General features: G+C 39.6%; 1 protein-coding gene across 3 annotated transcripts in view; it reads left to right on the top strand.

Annotated features, from left to right (window-relative positions):
• The window catches only part of phkb (phosphorylase kinase, beta), a 96,145-nt gene extending 79,596 nt beyond the window's left edge, over positions 1–16,549 (top strand). For 2 of the 3 annotated variants that reach the window (XM_041063938.1, XM_041063768.1), the window contains 13 exons: positions 1,083–1,165; positions 1,826–1,916; positions 4,360–4,418; positions 4,738–4,900; positions 5,977–6,058; positions 6,389–6,446; positions 9,424–9,514; positions 10,786–10,991; positions 11,251–11,385; positions 11,731–11,860; positions 13,528–13,635; positions 13,976–14,116; positions 14,899–16,549. In XM_041063938.1, coding sequence (XP_040919872.1) covers positions 1,083–1,165; positions 1,826–1,916; positions 4,360–4,418; positions 4,738–4,900; positions 5,977–6,058; positions 6,389–6,446; positions 9,424–9,514; positions 10,786–10,991; positions 11,251–11,385; positions 11,731–11,860; positions 13,528–13,635; positions 13,976–14,116; positions 14,899–15,036 — 1,485 coding nt within the window. In that variant the 3' untranslated portion in view covers positions 15,037–16,549. Of the gene's footprint in view, positions 1–1,082; positions 1,166–1,825; positions 1,917–4,359; positions 4,419–4,737; positions 4,901–5,976; positions 6,059–6,388; positions 6,447–6,777; positions 6,869–9,423; positions 9,515–10,785; positions 10,992–11,250; positions 11,386–11,730; positions 11,861–13,527; positions 13,636–13,975; positions 14,117–14,898 lie in introns of all 3 variants that reach the window. The other variant, XM_041063848.1, reaches the window with a different exon arrangement.
• Positions 16,550–18,027: the final 1,478 nt, after the last annotated feature.

Below are 18,027 nucleotides of genomic sequence, written 5' to 3'. Positions count from 1 at the left end.
TGATTGCATACTCATTGTACTTGATCCACCAGATTGGATCAGTGTCATACAGGTAGCTTTTAGATTTTCCTAAGCGACATTCTTTTATACTTACTTTGATTGATTGAACATTTGAGTGATGAATGAGTTTGCAAACAAACAAAATAAAAGTGTATTTCCCAAAACGTCAAACCACATATCAGATACCAAATAACAGTCGATCGGCTTCCAGCGCGTTAGATGGCTGTTTAAACTTTTTAAAAAAGTTATGGAGAACTTTATCCTGAGACTGATCTTCAGCTACTGGCCATCCTGGGGTCATAGAGATCAAAGATACACTGCAACGTCCCCAGTGTAATTCATGCTGCATGTCTCCTTCTCTATATTTCTCCATATTTCTTGTCTGTCTTCACTGTCATCTGTCAGATTAAGGCAAAGATGTTGTGTTTAAAGATGCAGCAACAGAGCTTTGTGTGGAACAGTTTCAATATAAATATATTGTATGTATTGTAACATATTGTCAAATCTAGTTTATACTGAGTGTTTTAATAATAATAATAATAATAATAATAATAATTATGAGTTGTATAATATATAAGTTAAAATAAAAAAGCCAATGCCATGTTGGTACAGGGCCAGAGTGTAATGTACATTGTAAAACAGAAATAAAATTTGATATAAGCACATTCAAATCTTAGTAAAACTGCTGATTTTGAACGTTTCTGTAGACTTTAAATTAAATCAAGGACAAATTCAGTTATGTTGTACCTGACTCTCATTTTTGAGCATTTTTATTAATCACAGTTGTTGCTTTTTATTCAAAAAGTAACACCTGTCAATTTTTGTTCATTTTATATTTTGAAGATAAATTAATCTTGATCAAAAGCTTCAGGTTAAAATTTAAATTCAGTTCAGTTGGCCAGGTGAGGAAACTGAACTTTAGTAATAGCACTGATTCAGTTTCTGCTCAGAAAGAGAGGAAACTGAAACCTTTGAACCTGCAGCATATCCATGCCACTCTGAACTGCTGTCTGTGTGTGTGTGTCTGTGTGTGTCTGTGTGTGTCTGTGTGTGTCTGTGTGTGTCTGTGTCTGTGTGTGCAGAACGCTCTGCAGTTCATCAAACAGTGCTGGAAGATGCAGGGACGTCCTCTCTTCCTGGTTCTCATCCGTGAAGATAACATCAAGTAATATACACGCTCCATAATACGTGGCTTTCTTCCTGTCCTGTGATAGCTTTCTCACAGCATTCTTCTTCCTCCCATATCTCCATACATCTCTCTTTCTCTGTCTGATACCAGCTGAGGCTCGCAATAAAATGTCTTGACAGTCACAGTGCAATTTAGTTCATGTTTTTAATCCAATATTTCTCTCTCTCTCCCACTCTTCCTCTCTTCCCTTCGATGTGTACCATTTATCTTTATAGCAGGAAGGTGGTACTGTATTTGCTTGTTGATTGGGTGATAATGTTTCTCATTTGTATCACTATAGCTCGGCTGGTGGGCTGATTACAGCACTATTGACCATTATCCAAGGAGCCGTATGTTAAATGTGCTACAGACGCTTAAACAGCCACACTGCAGCATCTGGAATGAGTCAGTGGGTTCTCACAGAAGTAACTCAATAGTCATTAGTTTGATATTGATCAGGATGACGGCCTGTATAGACGGCGACAGCAGACTGAATAAAGCAGTGAGGGTTTGGGTGAAGTGTGCCGGTTCATTCACAAGTTTCAGCTGTGATTGTATCATGCTCATGCTTGGTTTAATACAGATGTTGTGTTTGGAATAGTGAACACAAAAACAAACAAACAAACAATACAAACATTTGAACCTCTGTCTCTCCAGGGGGAGCCGCTTCAACCCAATCTTGGACATGCTGGCCTCTTTCAAGAAGGGCAACATTGGAGGAGTCAAAGTTCATGTTGACAGACTCCAGGTTTGTGGATCCACGTGATGAAATTAGCTTATTTATTAATGACTTTAGTCTTCCATTTGGCCATTCTTGATCACTCTTTGTTTTAGGGATATAAATTTAAAGCAATTTCCTCAGTGGATAATTGGATGTGTTGCCAATCAGTAGTTAATTAATAATAATAAATAAAACAGTTAATTGCTACAAAATGACACAACACAAAGTGCAGGTTTTCTGTAACAACAGCGTGGCTCTTAATCACAAAAAATCCAAATGAATTACTTATTTGATTAATAAATAAACATTGTTTAAACAATAATAACAAAACAATGGCTTGTTCAGACTGTGCGTGTCACTATTCAACAAATGACTCAAACTACTAAATATAGCAAATAATGCTGCACAGCTTCTCAGACAGAAGTTTGTCCCATTTTTCTTGTATCAACTAAAAGGTCTGTTACCATCAACAGCACATGACTGTTGTTATAAACATCCCTTAGCTCAATGACCACGGTGAGATGAGCCATGTTGGGTCACTTTAGGAGAAATGTCCCTGTAGCACCAACTTCATTCACGCAGGCATGTCCATAAACATTTGTTTTTAAATATTTTCTGTTGTAATGTGGCTCTAAATTTGGCCATAACAACTACACCCTATAGAAGTTTTGGCTTATATGTCCACAATCTTGGAACGCCATCATCCACCATCGAGGTATCTGTTTCTCTACTTCTTTAACACATAGTCATACATTTCACTGAGAGGATCTGTTTGCATATTGTGAATGGTTTACAAAGAAGTGGCCGTCGGCTGAAAATATGCCACGTTCTCTCTTCTGTTGGCTCAGTTACAGTGAATATTACAGCCGTCTCTGAAATAAACATTAAATTAATAGAACAAATGCTTCCAACAAATTGTGTTTCAGGGCTTCATTCATTTCTTTGGTAGCAAACAAAATTTTCCCAGCCCTTAATCTGAAGTCCCTCCTCATTTAAATAGGAACACCAGAATTGATCTGTGTTTCGACCTTGGTCTGTCAGTTTAAATTTTTAAGGCAGTCTGTTTTTGTTTACCTTGGAAACGTGGAGCTGGTTTGAGCCTGGACTGTTTTTAAAAAAAGATGGAAAGCATTGGGCTGAAGCTTTTTTGTGACCTGTAAAATAAACACACTGGAATGACTTTCAGGCTCAACAGCAAATGAAATGGTAAATTAACAAATTAAAAGGCCATCATCCCTCCAGTGTGTCTTTTTACCTACAGAGTGGACTGTAGAGAAATCTGAATCAGAAACTCAGTGTCAAGGTACATTGATTAATCAGTTTACATTACTGGTTGATACCATATTTGCGGCATCAACCACAAATATGGGGGGCAGGCTGAAAACTTCCAATCACAATCATGAAAATTAGTACATTCAGTTGTGATAATGAATGCCAATATTGGTCCTAAAATGGTCCTTTTGATTCATTGTAGCGTCACAAACATGTCCTTTATTTTTCTGGCTGCCTTATTCATGTCCTATGTGAAGATGCCTCCTCATTGTTGGTTTAACCCACTGGATTACTCACAGCAGAGTTCATGAATTTAGAATCAATGATATAAACAGTTTGCAGCAGACTGTCCCGGTTTAAGCTGCAGGATTTTGAACACTATCAATCCTCATGATGGCAAAGAGCAGGAAAATAAGGCCAAGGTAAAACTAGAATTATTTTCACATTGGTAACTTTAACCAACTGCTTTGTCAAACTTATGACAGGTTTCCCAAACCTAACCTCTCTCCCAGAGTGTTTGTGGTGTTCAGCAGAGACTTCCTCATATGATCCTTTTTTTTTTTTTTTTTTTGCTTTAAAGTTCTTCCTTCCGTTCTCCTATTTGCTATTCACTTCACAGCTAACTCCTACAGCTTTGAAGCACTTCCCTGTTTCATCATCTCATTGTTATGGGGAGCAGGATTGCTCTTCTCCTATCTGCCTCTTATTTTTGTTTTGGAGTTGACTTCAGTTGGAATGGCTAATATCACATTTATACCACAGGAGCAAGTTGTATTGAACTGTGCTCTACTCCTACACAGCTACGCTTTTAACATGCTCAAATTTTTATCATCACATTACTGTGTTAGACACTCACTTGTTACCGCAGCCTTACACATTTGTAAAATTTGAAACAGTGAACTTAGTTCACACCTTACTACTCCATGTGTTATTTGTTATGAACTGCAATATTCAAACAGTTGTTTTGTCTGCTGAGTCACCCAGCTAACACCCCCCTTGGGGATTTATACAGCACTGTCTCCTCACCTCCTGTATTTTTGTGCTCTGGAGTATGCCTTTATAGTAGGATTTCCTCATACATTTCTTCACCCATATTCATATGTGTATTACTGTGGAACCTCTTGTATATTGCAGCCTTATTGACAGAATAATCGCTGTGCATATTATTAAATGTTTCTTTTTCTCATCAACCGTTTAGACCCTGATATCTGGAGCAGTGGTGGAGCAGCTGGACTTCCTGCGTGTCAACGAGGCAGAGTAAGAACTTTCTCTGTTCTTTATGCTTGATTTGTCAGAGGTCAATGCTTCTGCCCCTGTCATAAATGTTAAACTGCTGCTGTACAACTGACTTGATGTGAAGTTGTTTTCAGGATCAGTAATTCAGTTTAGTGTAAAATAACAAAATGTCAGAGGAACGATGCCAGCATTACTTTGTTTGTTGTGTCATATGTGAATCAAAGGGGAAAAAAGTTATGGTGATGGGAAAAACAAGCAGTACAAAAACTGCATATTGGATCTACTGTCTACATACGATTAGCACACGTAGTGTAATGCGTCTCTGTGTGTGTGTGCATAGGATCACAGAGTTTAAGAGCTTTGAAGAGCTGGAGCTGCCTAAACACTCCAAGGTGAAGAGACAGACGAGTACACCCAATGCCTCAGACCTGGAGCAGCAGCCAGAGATCAGTGTGGAGGAGTGGCTGCACAAGCCCACCAATGAGATCATCCAGAAGTTCCACGTGAGTTGATCGGTTTTAGGGCTAAAAGGCCCACAAATAACTACTAAGACTAATGACTTCCATTAAAATTAATACTTCTGAGTAAATTAGAGAAGGATAAACGAATATAATTCATAAGAAAAATACAAGTGTCATTCACAGCTGGACATCATTGTTTTTTAACCATTATATAAAACTGCTGCCTGATTATACTACTCTAATGATCGTATTTTAACCAAACAGGTGAGCATTTGGGGTCAGAACTGACAAGGACTGCAGAGTAGGAAATTGTCCATTGTAAACTGTGGAAAAAGAAACAGTCAGACGTGCAGCCGTCCTGCAGGAAGACCACAAAATATCTAAATTTCACTATCAGATTTTACTCAGTTGAAACATTTAAATGTGAAAATAAAACATGAAAGACCTTCATATTACTAGAAAATTATTCCTAATGATCAACACAAACCCAGGAGGATAAACAATTCACAAATCCACTTCCAGTTAGTCCACCTGTGAAAGGTTTGCCTCATTATTTGTGTGAAAGCTAAACTCTCTGCACTCATTGTTCCCTCCTGTCGACTCATTGACAAAACTCATTCTTTTCAAGGCTCACTTGGCCACCTGTCTCCTGTTCCATTATAATAAAATCTTATTAATATGTTCAAGCATCTTTCTCCATACCAGGGTCTGCCCGAGTCAGCGCACAATTATTAACAGCTCTCTGCAGTCTGGCTCTGTACCTGAATATTTTAAACTTTCAAGTGTTCAGAATTAAAACCTCACCACAACTTAACTGCAGTTGTGATTTGTTGAAATTCAGGATAAAAACCAACATAAAAGTCTGAAAAGCCACATCTATATTAGACTTTATCATGTTTTTAGTGATCTATCCCTTGGAGCTATTTTTATTTAATACATTTTTTGAGATTGCAGAATTACAGAAAACAACTTTTTCAAAGAATAATAATTTCAGTGTGGCTTGTTAGTGTTTACTGAATTTGTGTTTGTTTATCTGTAAATGTTTTTATGCATAACTGTGCGTTGCTTGCATGAGTCAGTTAATCTTTTTGTTGTTCTGTATGTGTGTCGTTGTGCAGGACTCCAACTGCCTGGCCAGTCAGGCTCAGCTTGCAGCCATCCTGCTCAGGAGAGAAGGACCAGACTTCCTTGCCAAAGATGGTAAGCACATACTCACAAAGAGTGAGTGAACAACTTCAATAACTAGACTAGACAGGAGATTTTCAGTTTCACTAAATGTATCGTATCAGAATTGTGACCAATTAGCAGCTTTGACATTAATATTAATATTAACTATTCACAGTCAGGCCACAGAATTGCTGGAAAACTCAGTTTTGTTGCATTCACCAGTCCTTTTTAGTCAGTTATGCTTTTGAATATGTAGGTTTGAAGTTCTTATCACAGAGAATGAGGGGTACATCTGCATATGACTGCATTTGTCTTTATGATGTTTTTAATGCTGAAACACAAAAAACATCTTTGTGATTCCAGAGAACCTGATGGATGAACTGGAGAGAATCTACAGGAGAGCTGGCAGCAGAAAGCTTTGGTCTGATATTCTCACACACATACACACATACTTACAGTGCATACATTTGTTGAACTTACAGTGAGACACGTTGTATTTTATAATATTGTCCAGGTGATTGTGTCTGTCATCATTAGTCACTGCTCTGTTGAATAATTTAGTGTGAATTAAAAGAAGGTCAGAGTTCATATTAGAAAATGACAGAGATGTGAGAAATGTATTTTTTGTTGGGTCCTGTGAACCATGATGTGTTGTGTCTATACCTGTTCTTTCCCCCATTTGTCGTCCTCATAAAATCTTCTCTCTTGTCGACGCTTTAAAATAACTGTTATTTAATCTGGCTGAACTGTAGGCTGGCAGTGCGCCATGCTGCTGCCATTATCAAGAAGTTCGCCAGCTCTATAGCTCCTCACATCACCACAATTCTGGTGCATGGGAAACAGGTAATGTTCAGGCAGAGGTGGACTGAAGACTGCATGTTGTCTCATTTAGCCAGCTAGCTCGCTAAAGAGCTGTGTGAGGTTCAGCCAGTTTTACTTTGAATTTCCTCATAACCGGAGATTATTGATTTGCCAAATTTAAGGTCTGGATTTGTGACTCAGATATTTCCAAAAGTTGTTATTTCTGCTCTTCTATTAGCTTATGTAAATTAGTAAATAAAAGTTGAGACTTAAAGCTTAAAAACCTGCACTTCCAGAAAGGACTAAGAATATAAATACTGTCAATACTGACTGTACTCAGCATTATTCAGGCTATTTTTTAAGTGAAACTAATGCCAGCCCCACATTTTTCTGCAGTAGTAGACTACTATCTGAGCCTCTTGTATAACGTTAACTAGGTAAAGCTATTTCGGGTGAAAGCACCAAGTTAATCTTGACAGGATGGCTACCTCTCACACAGTCATGAGTTTTACCAAGCCAGCAAGGCCGAGCTAGTGAGCGCCTCGACTCAGATGTGTCGAGGAGCTTGTCATCAGTGTTTGCTTTCTTTCCCCATTAACCATCACAGAGGCTGGACCCTTGTTTCTGTTGTTTTGTTCTTCTGCAGCATCACCCACCGCTCTAAGGCTGGCTGTATACTCCAAATGAAATAGAATTTGGCTGCTGGATACGGTGCTGTCAGTGCCTTTACACTCTGTGTTACTCCAGGTCTGTTTCATCAAGTGTGCCCCTGCTTAGATGGAAGAGCGTGGTAGTTTCTTTGAGAGCAGACACCACTTTGCAAATCCATCAGGACAAAAAGGAAAAGCTGTATTAGAACTAATGTAACTGGATGCGAGTACCCAGAAAACAGTGGGCACCAAGGGCTTAAGTTACCTATTTAGATCATGATAGCTTTTTCAACACTGTTATCTCTTCCATGTTAAAGCTATTAAAATATTGACTAGTCACTCCAACTTCACATACAATATATGAAGTTGTGTCTGCAGTAATGCTTGATTAGGTATTCTAGTGTCTTTTGGATTATCTCAACTTAAACGTTTAGATTTCTCAGCTCTCTATTTATAGAGTTGCAAATAATGTTAAATGAAGTGTTTGGCAAAGCCAGTGTCCACTGTTGTTTTCAAATGAAAAATCTTTCTCTTTTTGATCTTTGATCACAAAGCTGCCAAATTTCAGTTTTGTTTGTGGTATATTGTTGGCCTGACTCACAAAGACTTGACCTAATGCTGTAAATGGTTGTCCCAACTTCTCATGTGAGCTTTTGTTCCCCTCTTTAGCGGTCATTGTTTTCTGTGTCCGTGGTCTGATTTGAATTAGCGTCAGGTTGACTGACACGACAACTTTTATTGTATGCTGTTTAATTAATTAATAGGATTTTTGCATAGAGAAATTTGATTATACTGCAAAGGGAGAGGGAAAAAAAAGCCCCGGAGGCTGATTTTCAACTAGCTGGGAAATAGCGTCAATACTCAGTTCAATTTACTTTTTCATTTACCTAACATGGGCCAGGAAGTGAAGCTTGAAATAGGTTCCTCAACAAAGCATCGGTGGATTGACACCACATCATGCCTTCTAAACATTAAAGCTTTGTTGTCATTTTATTCATTGTGCTCAAGATGTGCCTTCGTATTTCTGTAGATTTAAGCACTGAATAACTCCACGCACACACACACACACACACACGCACACACACACACACACACACACTAAACAGGAGTTATTCTCAGCATATAATAAGAGGAGGTTGTTTTTCAGCTGATTATATTCATGACCCCATTAGTGAAATTACTTAATTTGTTCACTGCTTCTGTGAGGATGGCTTCAACTCCGTGTGTGTGTCTATAGCAACCCTGGCTGTGGGCTACCATGTGAAGATAACCACAGTGAATGTGTGCTGCTTTTCCCTCATAGGATTCCTGCAGGCACGAGGAGGCAGTTTGAAGGCCGCTGAGACTCTTGTGAATAATGAATTCCGAAATGAGTGAACATTAAAATGTTTTGTGGGAAACCTTTCATTTAGGCTTCAGATAAAACTAAATGTCTTAATTCTTTAATTGTTTGTTTTGTATGGTAGAAAATGTTTAATTTAAAAATCAATGTCGGCTTTGATTTTAAAGAGGAATCAGTTCTGGATTTTGTTTTCATTTTCATTCTGATGTTTGGATACTTTTTTAATCTGAGGGGCATTGATTTGCTAAAAAGAACATAAGGAACGTAACTAGCAGCAACTTCTGGACACAAATTCTTGCCTTTTTATCTTGTATCATTTTAGGTATTTCTTTTAATATTGTTCTATTAATTTCTTAGGAATGGCAATGATCATGAATTGAAAGTCTTTTTATTCCAATACTATTAGTGGTGACACATACAGTACATGTACACTGGATAACACATGCTCTATTGAGGCTGTAGTAAAGTTGAGGAATTGGCTCTTCAGCCTACAGGTTACAAATGAACAAAAAAAAAAAGATGTTTAAAGTCCGAGCTGTTATCCGAGCTGTTAGCTGTTATCTGTCATGATGTCAAAAATGTTTTTGTGTCTTTTCGCCCACTAGGTCTGTTGTCCGACTTGCTGCCAGTCTCTTAACTAAGCTAGTGGACAGCCTTGCTCCCAGTATTACTAGTGTTTTAGTGCATGGCAAGCAGGTAAGTGGACACACAGACAGCAGGGCCTGAGTAGTAACTTTCCATTTTGTAAGATTATTTTGTTATGTTTGGGACAGTGGCATGTCAGGACAACAATTTTAATGTTCACTGATTAGAAACGAATGAAATTGGAAATATATGATTGTAATCTCCTCATGCTGTCATCCTATGGGACTTACTTAGACTAGCTGCATGCTCATATTCCCCATCATGGCTCACCTCCATTGTGTGTGTACCACAGCTCTAGTTGTAGTGAGGCTGAGAGCGTGACCACCACAGAATCCTAACATGCACCGTGTCCTCGTGTCTAGACACACTCCATGAGACAATTGATATTTTGTGACCCGGGACTTTGTCTGATGCCACTCCCTCATCCAACTTATCGCTGGATGAGTTTCGGTGCATCATTTCCTGTCAAGTGTTATTCAGAGATTAGCCTCCTCTCAAGAGTGTCAGTTATCTCGCCTCATTTTTACCCTTCTGAACAGTTTTAGGCATTTCATTATGCTGAAGTAGCTCAAGGTGTGAATCTGCATATAGATTGCCTACTGGAGGGAATGCTCCTCTCAACATGATTGGAAAAGCTGATTTAAAATTTGAGACGGCTGTGTTCCTCTGCTTACAATAACAGCTCAGTTGAAAGGAATAAGAGGCACCACCCCATTTAAGTCAATTCTGACTCAAGTTTTGATTATATTTCTTTTCAGTATCGAAATCCAACAATGTACTCCCCTTGAATTCAAAGCCCATCGTTTCCAAACTTTATTTCTGGCTCCAGGCTTCCCTTTGCTCAGTTAGAATCATTTTAGATGTAAAGATGAATGATACATCTAAGTCTTCAGAGTGCTGGATTTCATTAGCTGAAGGCAAGGATAAAAGTGTGTCCTCTCATCAGGAAGATTGCTGAGGTGTAATTTTCATGAGATGGCTTTCAGAGGGAACAAAACACAAAAGAGTAATCTTGGGATCTGTAATTTTTTCCTACTCTCTTTTATGTGACTCTGGTAGAGGAGGCCAATTTTAGAGTGATGGAACAAAGATACTTGAATTGCACCTCGGAGGAGGTACTGTGTGCACATGCAACTCTACGCATGTGCACACTCTCACAAGTGTCTGTGCACGTGTACTGACACTAACACTGCACAAACAGAACAATTCTGAGATACTGCTGACAACTTTCTAACTGTATGTGGGTTTGGTGTGTGCTCCCTTGTGTGTGTGTGTGTGTGTGTGTGTGTGCGTGTGCGTGTGAAAATGCCTGTGATTACCAGGTGACTCTGGGCCTATTTGGCCATGAGGAGGAGGTGATCTCCAACCCGCTGTCTCCAGGGGTGATCCAGGGCATCATCTACAGCAAGTGCTCCCCTCATGGCGGGGAGCGGGAGGCTGTTCTTCAGCAGGAGCTGGTCATCCATATCGGATGGATTATCTCCAACAACCCAGAGCTGTTCAGCGGCATGCTCAAGATCAGAGTCGGGTAGGACTAAGTCAGGTTCAGGATGTGGTGCCTGACAAATCTTGTACATTTAGTCAAGCAAAGTGGGCTCATGCAGGATGTGTCCTTTGCTGTCCTTCTCCAAAATTAGCCTAAATAATCCCAAAGGACACATCAAAGTATTTTGAATATGTAGTCCTTATGTAAAGGAAGAGACCACCTTAAAGTCACAGTGAAGTGGAATTTAGAGCGAGTGATTTAATAGCTACTGTGGGACCGTGTGTGTTCTGTGGATCTCCAGATGGATTGTCCAGGCCATGAAACATGAGCTGAAGATCCGGGCAGGAGACATGCCACCGCAGGACATCTACCAGCTCTCCCCCAGCGACATCAAGCAGCTCCTGCTGGATGTCTTGCAGCCGCAGCACACTGGCAGGTACTCTTCAAACACTCTACTAAGAATATAATCCCTGTTTTCTCACCCCCTTCATCTCACAAACCTGCCTTTGAAGATGTGTCTTTATCTTAATGCATTTACTTGTTGTATAATCTTTTTAGTTTTAATTATTTTATCTTCTGCACTGTCTTGTCTACAGCCATATCTCATTATCTGCTGCTGCTGCAACCCAATTTCCCCATGGGAATTATTAAAGTTTTATCTTATCTCATCTAATCTAATACACATTGACTCATAGACAATTTCCTGTAGCACAGTAGCTATCCACATTATATTTCAGTCTCTGAGCATTGGTTCAGCCATTTCACCCTCGTTTCGCCCCAGGTCTTGGCTGAACAGACGTCAGATCGATGGCTCTCTGAACAGGACCCCTCTGGGCTTTTATGATCGTGTGTGGCAGATCCTGGAGAGGACCCCCAATGGTATTCTGGTGGCCGGGACCCACCTCCCACAGGTACCTGCCTCCCCTGACAACACTTCAGGATAAATACTTTAAGCAACACTGGTTAAAGGTGACACTGTACTGTATGAGGCTGTACAAACAGCTTCAGCTGTAGTAACCTGTATGACAGTCACATATGTGTCTTTACCAACAAATTCTGCCTAAGAGTGTTGCTCCTATTTATGCATTGTTTACGTACCAGTGACAGTATCTGCCAAAATACTTTTTCTGCAAATGTGGTCCACATAAAAAAACAAAAAACAAATCTGTCCATAGTTTCAGAAAGGAATTGAGTGGTGCCTCCCTTTGCTTTCAAAGCAACCTCATTTTTTTATGGCACCGATTCCACAAGATGAAACTTTCCTTTTGAGATTCTGCTCCATGGTGACATGATGGCATCATATCATTGAGCTCACTGTCATGAGACGACTTTAGCTTTCTGACACGGAGCATTATCCTGCTGGAAGCAGCCATTAGAAGATGGTAAACTGTGGCCATAAAAGGATGAACATGATCAGCAACAGTACTCCGCCACACTGTGACATTCAGAGCATGACTGATTGGTATTAAGGCCCAAAGTGAGTCAAGAAAACATCCACAACATTACACCACTACCACCAGGCTGGGCTGCTGACAGAAGACAGGTTGGGTCCATGGATTCATGCTGTTGACGCCAGATTCTGACCCTACCATCTGCAGCCTCAGCAGAAATCCAGATCCATCAGACCAGACTACATTTTCCAGTCCTCATCTGTCCAGTTTTGTTGAGCCTGTGTCCACTGCAGCCTCAGATTTGTGTTCTTGGCTGACAGGACCGGAACCTGATGTGGTCTCTGCTGTTGTAGTCCATCCACCTCAAGGTTGGACATGTTGTTCATTGTGAGATGATTTTCTGCTCAGCACAGCTGTAAAGAGTGGTTATCTGAGTTACTGTAGCTTTTCTGTCAGCTCCAACCAGTGTGGTCATTCTCCTTTAACCTCACCCATCAACAAGACATTTCAGTCTGCAGAGCTGCTGCTCACTGGATGTTTTTGTTTTTGGCTCCACTCAGATTAAACTCCAGAGACTGTTGTGTGTGAAAATCTCAGGAGATCAGCAGTTTCAGAAATACTCAGACCAGCCCATCTCACTGAGATCACATTTTTTTCTCGTTCTGATGTTTGATGTGAACATTAACTGAAGCTCCTGACCTGTACCTGCAAGACTGCACTGCTGCCTCATGATTGGCTGATTGAATAATTGAATAACCAGGTATACAGGTGTTCCTGATAAAGTTTAGTGCATACTGTATAACAACAATATACAAAATAATAATTTTACTGCAAAGTTAGAATTGTGCCGTTTGATTTAGGGAGCAGCTTTGACTTGCCACACAAAAAAACTTACACACACTTACTGTAGCTGTTGGAACTGGTGTTGCCTCACAGCACTGTTTGTTAATGCATTATGATTTGCAAGCAGTCATGATCTGGATCCACTTTGATCCTAATTCCTGCATCTCCAATAAAACTTAATAGTAAAAGAGGACAAAATAATGAGAACAGCCCTATGATCCAGGCACACTGTCCACAAACTCACAGAGGACGGCCCTTAGAGGTCATCAGTTACAGCATTCAGCAGCTGACATGGCTGTTCACTATCACATGAACCACATTTTCTTTTTACTGTCTCTCTGTAGCAACCCACCCTGTCTGACATGACCATGTATGAGATGAACTTCTCCCTGCTGGTGGAGGACACGCTGAAGAGCATTGTACTGCCTGAGTACAGACAAATCATTGTAGAGGTAAACGGGCCCAAAGTAAATGAAGATGAACTCAAATCAAATTAGATGTGTTGATTTTTAATAAGCATAACACTGACTTTGCTCACTTTATTCTGGCAAAGTCACATATCTCTGTTTAAGCACTGCAGCATGCCCAGAATCAAGCAGCATCAAGAAATGACTCCATTTCTAGCAAATCTCAGCTGGCTGTGTATGTGGTTTGAGGTTAATTTTAAGCTTCCTTGGGATTATGACGTCAGGTTTTGTCCTTTAAAAAAGTAAACAGTCAGCTGTATTGCTGTTATTTTATTTATTTATTTTTGGTTCTGACAGCTTTTTCCTGTCTCTACTGTTTGAGTAGTTGCTAATGGTGGTGTCCATAGTTCTGGAGAGAAACCCAGAGCTGGAATTTAGCGACAAGGTGGATCTGGACAGTGTGGTGAAGGAAGCCTTCAGTGATTTCCAGAGGGATCGCAGCTGCTTTGAAGGCATAGAGAAACAGGTAGAGGTTTTCCTCCAGGCTGTCACGTTAACTGATATTATAACATTTTCCCCTTTGAACACAACCTGTCTACCACAAAATTATCTCATCACCTTTCTAAATTGATGTGCTGCCAAACTGAACTGTGCTTCACACACTGATAATTTAACTAAGGGGTTAGTTTAATTAAATGGTTTTTAAAAGGGCTGCCATTTTCCAATTCAGTAGAGACTTATTACATTTGTGAGATTTAATCCTTCCAGGGTGTTTTTATGCCTCTATTCCAGCAACAGCCCTATGCACAGGGTTCTTCCGTTCTCATCTCGTGAACACGATATCTCAAGACTGCTTTGAATTTCTTCAAATTTGGCACAAGTGTCCACAAATGTTTTTGGCTGTAACTCCAGAACTCATACCCTAACACAAATGTCTAATAAGACAAAATGATGAAGTGATGACATTTTATATGCAAAAGGTCAAACATCAACTTCACTCTGACATAGTGTTCTGCAAAAACACGGTTCCAACCATTAGTTAACACACTTACACAGTGCACATACAGCAGAATTCCCTGAATTCTTTCAAAGTCCGTACTGCATACAGTCTGAACAGACATGAATTTAAACTGTAATTTGACGGAGGCCTACAACCATGAGGGAGAAAGTCTAGTTTCTTATAACATCAACAGTTTTTTCATACCTGCAAACTTTGAATCATTTACTCCTAATTAGCGCTTTTTAAAATTCTTAAAGTCACCTAATCTTTGTAAGGTGTTTCTTCATCTGTGCCTGTGTTTGTCCCAGGATGATATGGAGGCATTCTACAACACACCACCAGTGGGAAAGAGAGGCACCTCCAGCTATCTGACCAAGGCTGTTATGATCCAGTTGCTGAAAGGGGATATCAAGCCCTGCAAGGACGACCCATGCTCTGTTAGCTAGATTTACCATGCTTTGACCCCTAATCCCAGCCTTCTGCAGTGTAGTCATCAAATGGTCCGGCAAGGACGACTGAATATCCATCACATGTATTCAGACGATAACCTCTAACCTCTCCAATCCTCCCTCAGCAGCACTTTACCCACTCATGCAAGCTACATTTTATCTTGACTTTTGCCTCAGCAACTGCAGAAGCTTTAAGCAGAGGCTTCAAGTGTAGTAGATTAGCATGTCTGCAGTTTGCTCCAGGCGTTAAAATACATCCATTAGTCATTCTAAAAATCAAAGCGTTAATCATTTGGGATAAAACTCATCGTATCACCGGAGTGTTGCTGGTTTTATTCCTATACGTATTTGTTTTGTCAGATTTCTGCATCCCAACTGTATTGCACATTTAGATTAATTATTTTAAGTTATCTTGATTAAATGCCACATAACTAGTTAATATATTGATATATAGCTAGCAAGCTGTTCTTCTTCCCTTCATCTTAATGCCACAGATTAGCATGTCTGTTCCAAAGATTAACATACCGCACATCCACGGGTTATGTTTAGCTCAGTAGCACACAGAACCTTGCTTCACCTCTACACATCTTTTTGTTGCCCGAGTTTAGTCTCCCAACTGTGTTGTGCGTTGAAATTAAGGTTTTAAAAGTGTTACTAATAATTTTGGTGTTGCTTAAAAATCCATGTTAAATGCTTTGTATTCTGGATATCAGGTATTTAGAATTAAGGCCACTATGAATTCTGCTAAATGAACCAGGCTCAGATGTAACCGTATAAACCGTACATTTCAGCTCACCAGCAATGACCTGGTCGTTATACAGCAATTTAACATCCAAGAGTCAGTCATGACCACGAGCATGAGAGATGTAGTTCTCCAACTGGGACACTTGGCTCCCACTTGACTCCCAGGGGCCTTAAGAGTAACTTATCACCTGAAACAGAAAGCAGTGAATTCTGCCCAAAATTGAAACTTTGGATTTCTTTAGTGAGTTACACAATACATTTATTCTGCTCAAAATATATAAATGTCAGAGTTAGGTGTTTGTTGTACCTTGTTGAGTTTCTCTCATAGGAACTATGTGTCCCCTTACCTCTATGCATGCACAGTCTGTTGCATGACAATAGGTACTGTTTGCCATAACCATCATGACAGTTTCTCCGAATGTTATAGGCTACAAAATAGAGTTTCTGAGAGGCCCGTTTTGCACAGTAGGGCTCTGCATGACAATGACTACTGCTCATCTGAAGTCTTGGGACTGAGGAGCCTTTAGAAAATGTTGTTTTGTTGAATGTGGGCAACAGAAAAGACTGCTGTCATCCTTAGGTAGAAATGATGAAAGACTCACTCTGACTTATTTTAAAGCGTGCCTCTCTGAATATCATCACTGTGATGAATCTGCCCAACCTTGTCACTGTGTGTGAGTGTGTGTGTGTTGTTTACCGTTTTCGTTCAGAAGAAGTATTTTTAACTCGAAACTAGTTTCAAAGAATAAAGTTATCGTGGAAACTATAGACATGTGCCACTTTACTATCAGCTTCAGAAACTATTTGTGAGTTTGCATTATGCGGCTGCTTCTGCATTCTACAGTTATGTGACTATCAAATACAGACATATAATGACTTTACATAAAGCAAAAAATTTCTTGTTCTTTGGCTAAAACTGCAGCAGAAATGGAGCGTGACTGCCACAGCCCTGAGGGGTGTGTTTGGTATTTGTGTCGGATCCCACCAGTTACACCCACTTATGTTGCCTGAGCCCCTTATCAATCTGCATCTCGCCACTGAGGCTGTGTGCGCTGTCTGCAACGCTGACTGACTGGCAAAGAGAGGTGGGCGAGAGCCAGAGGAGAACATAAATGAGCTCTGCCTCACACTCAATATATTCAAATCAACTTGCACGCTGGTGAAAGGAGATCTTGCCTGTCTTCTTGAATAAATCTCTTCTTTACCAAGACAAATCCAAAAGTAATTTGTTTCTCTCAACATTAAGTTCTATTTATATTTTACTTTTCTGTTTTTGTCTCATGTTTTCATATTATTTTATAGTAAAGACATTTCCTCTCAAACAGTAAGGATTAAAGGGAACTTACCAACAATTTTACCCAAAGTCAGTTACTACTTACCAATATTTATTCTGTGAAAACAGTTGTATAATGTCTTAGGTTGCTCTGAAAGTGGTTTGTGAAGTCTGAGAATAACCCCAGCTGATGTCATTAGGGATGGCCATTAGGGAAGTGTGGAATCCAGTGTTTTTCGAGTGTGACCCACAGTCTGGATATGTTGGCTTCTGCTTCTTAGATTGTAAAAATGCGTTTTTAAAAAATCTGTCAATTGTGTGTCCCTTTGATGAAAGTATCTGTAATGGGACTCGATGGAGTTTGAGTTAGAGAATGATAGAAAATAGAGTAAAATACAGTAATCATATCTTTAAAAGCATTCAGATGCAGTGAATGTTATTAAGTGATACCACTACTGATGTAACCTTTGTCTAATGAAGACTGTCATCTATTTTATTTATTTAAGAGTTTATTCCTAATCTGTCCACTAGGAAGCAGCAGAGTTCAAGAAATTGAATCGATATGCTGTAGGTTTCCCAGATATTTCATCTTCAATAAACAAAAAACAATAACTAGTGAAGATGATGCACAAATGAGGTAGATTCAAATCCATGATTTGTTTGCACATAACCAGAATACCCAGGCTCCAATATGTAGTATAGTATTTTTCTTTTTCTTGTCTCCTCACTGTTTCCTGTTGCTATTTTAAAATCAGTTATCCAATCAGATATGTGGTTTGGAAATGGATAAGAAGATGACAAGAGCGTGGCGCACAGAAAAACAGGAGTTATCTCACATAGATACTGATCAATGGATAAATCCTCAAAGAAATAATTGAAAACAACAGCAGTGTCTCTGTGCTCCTCATAATCAACACACAGTAGCACAGAAAACAGGTCCTCTTTCACCTCAGCTTCACATTGGTGTGTTA

Source organism: Toxotes jaculatrix, chromosome 1 (genome assembly GCF_017976425.1).
Source record: "Toxotes jaculatrix isolate fToxJac2 chromosome 1, fToxJac2.pri, whole genome shotgun sequence".
In the NCBI taxonomy this organism is placed as follows: Eukaryota; Metazoa; Chordata; class Actinopteri; family Toxotidae; genus Toxotes; species Toxotes jaculatrix.
This window is presented reverse-complemented; position numbering and strand designations above follow the sequence as displayed.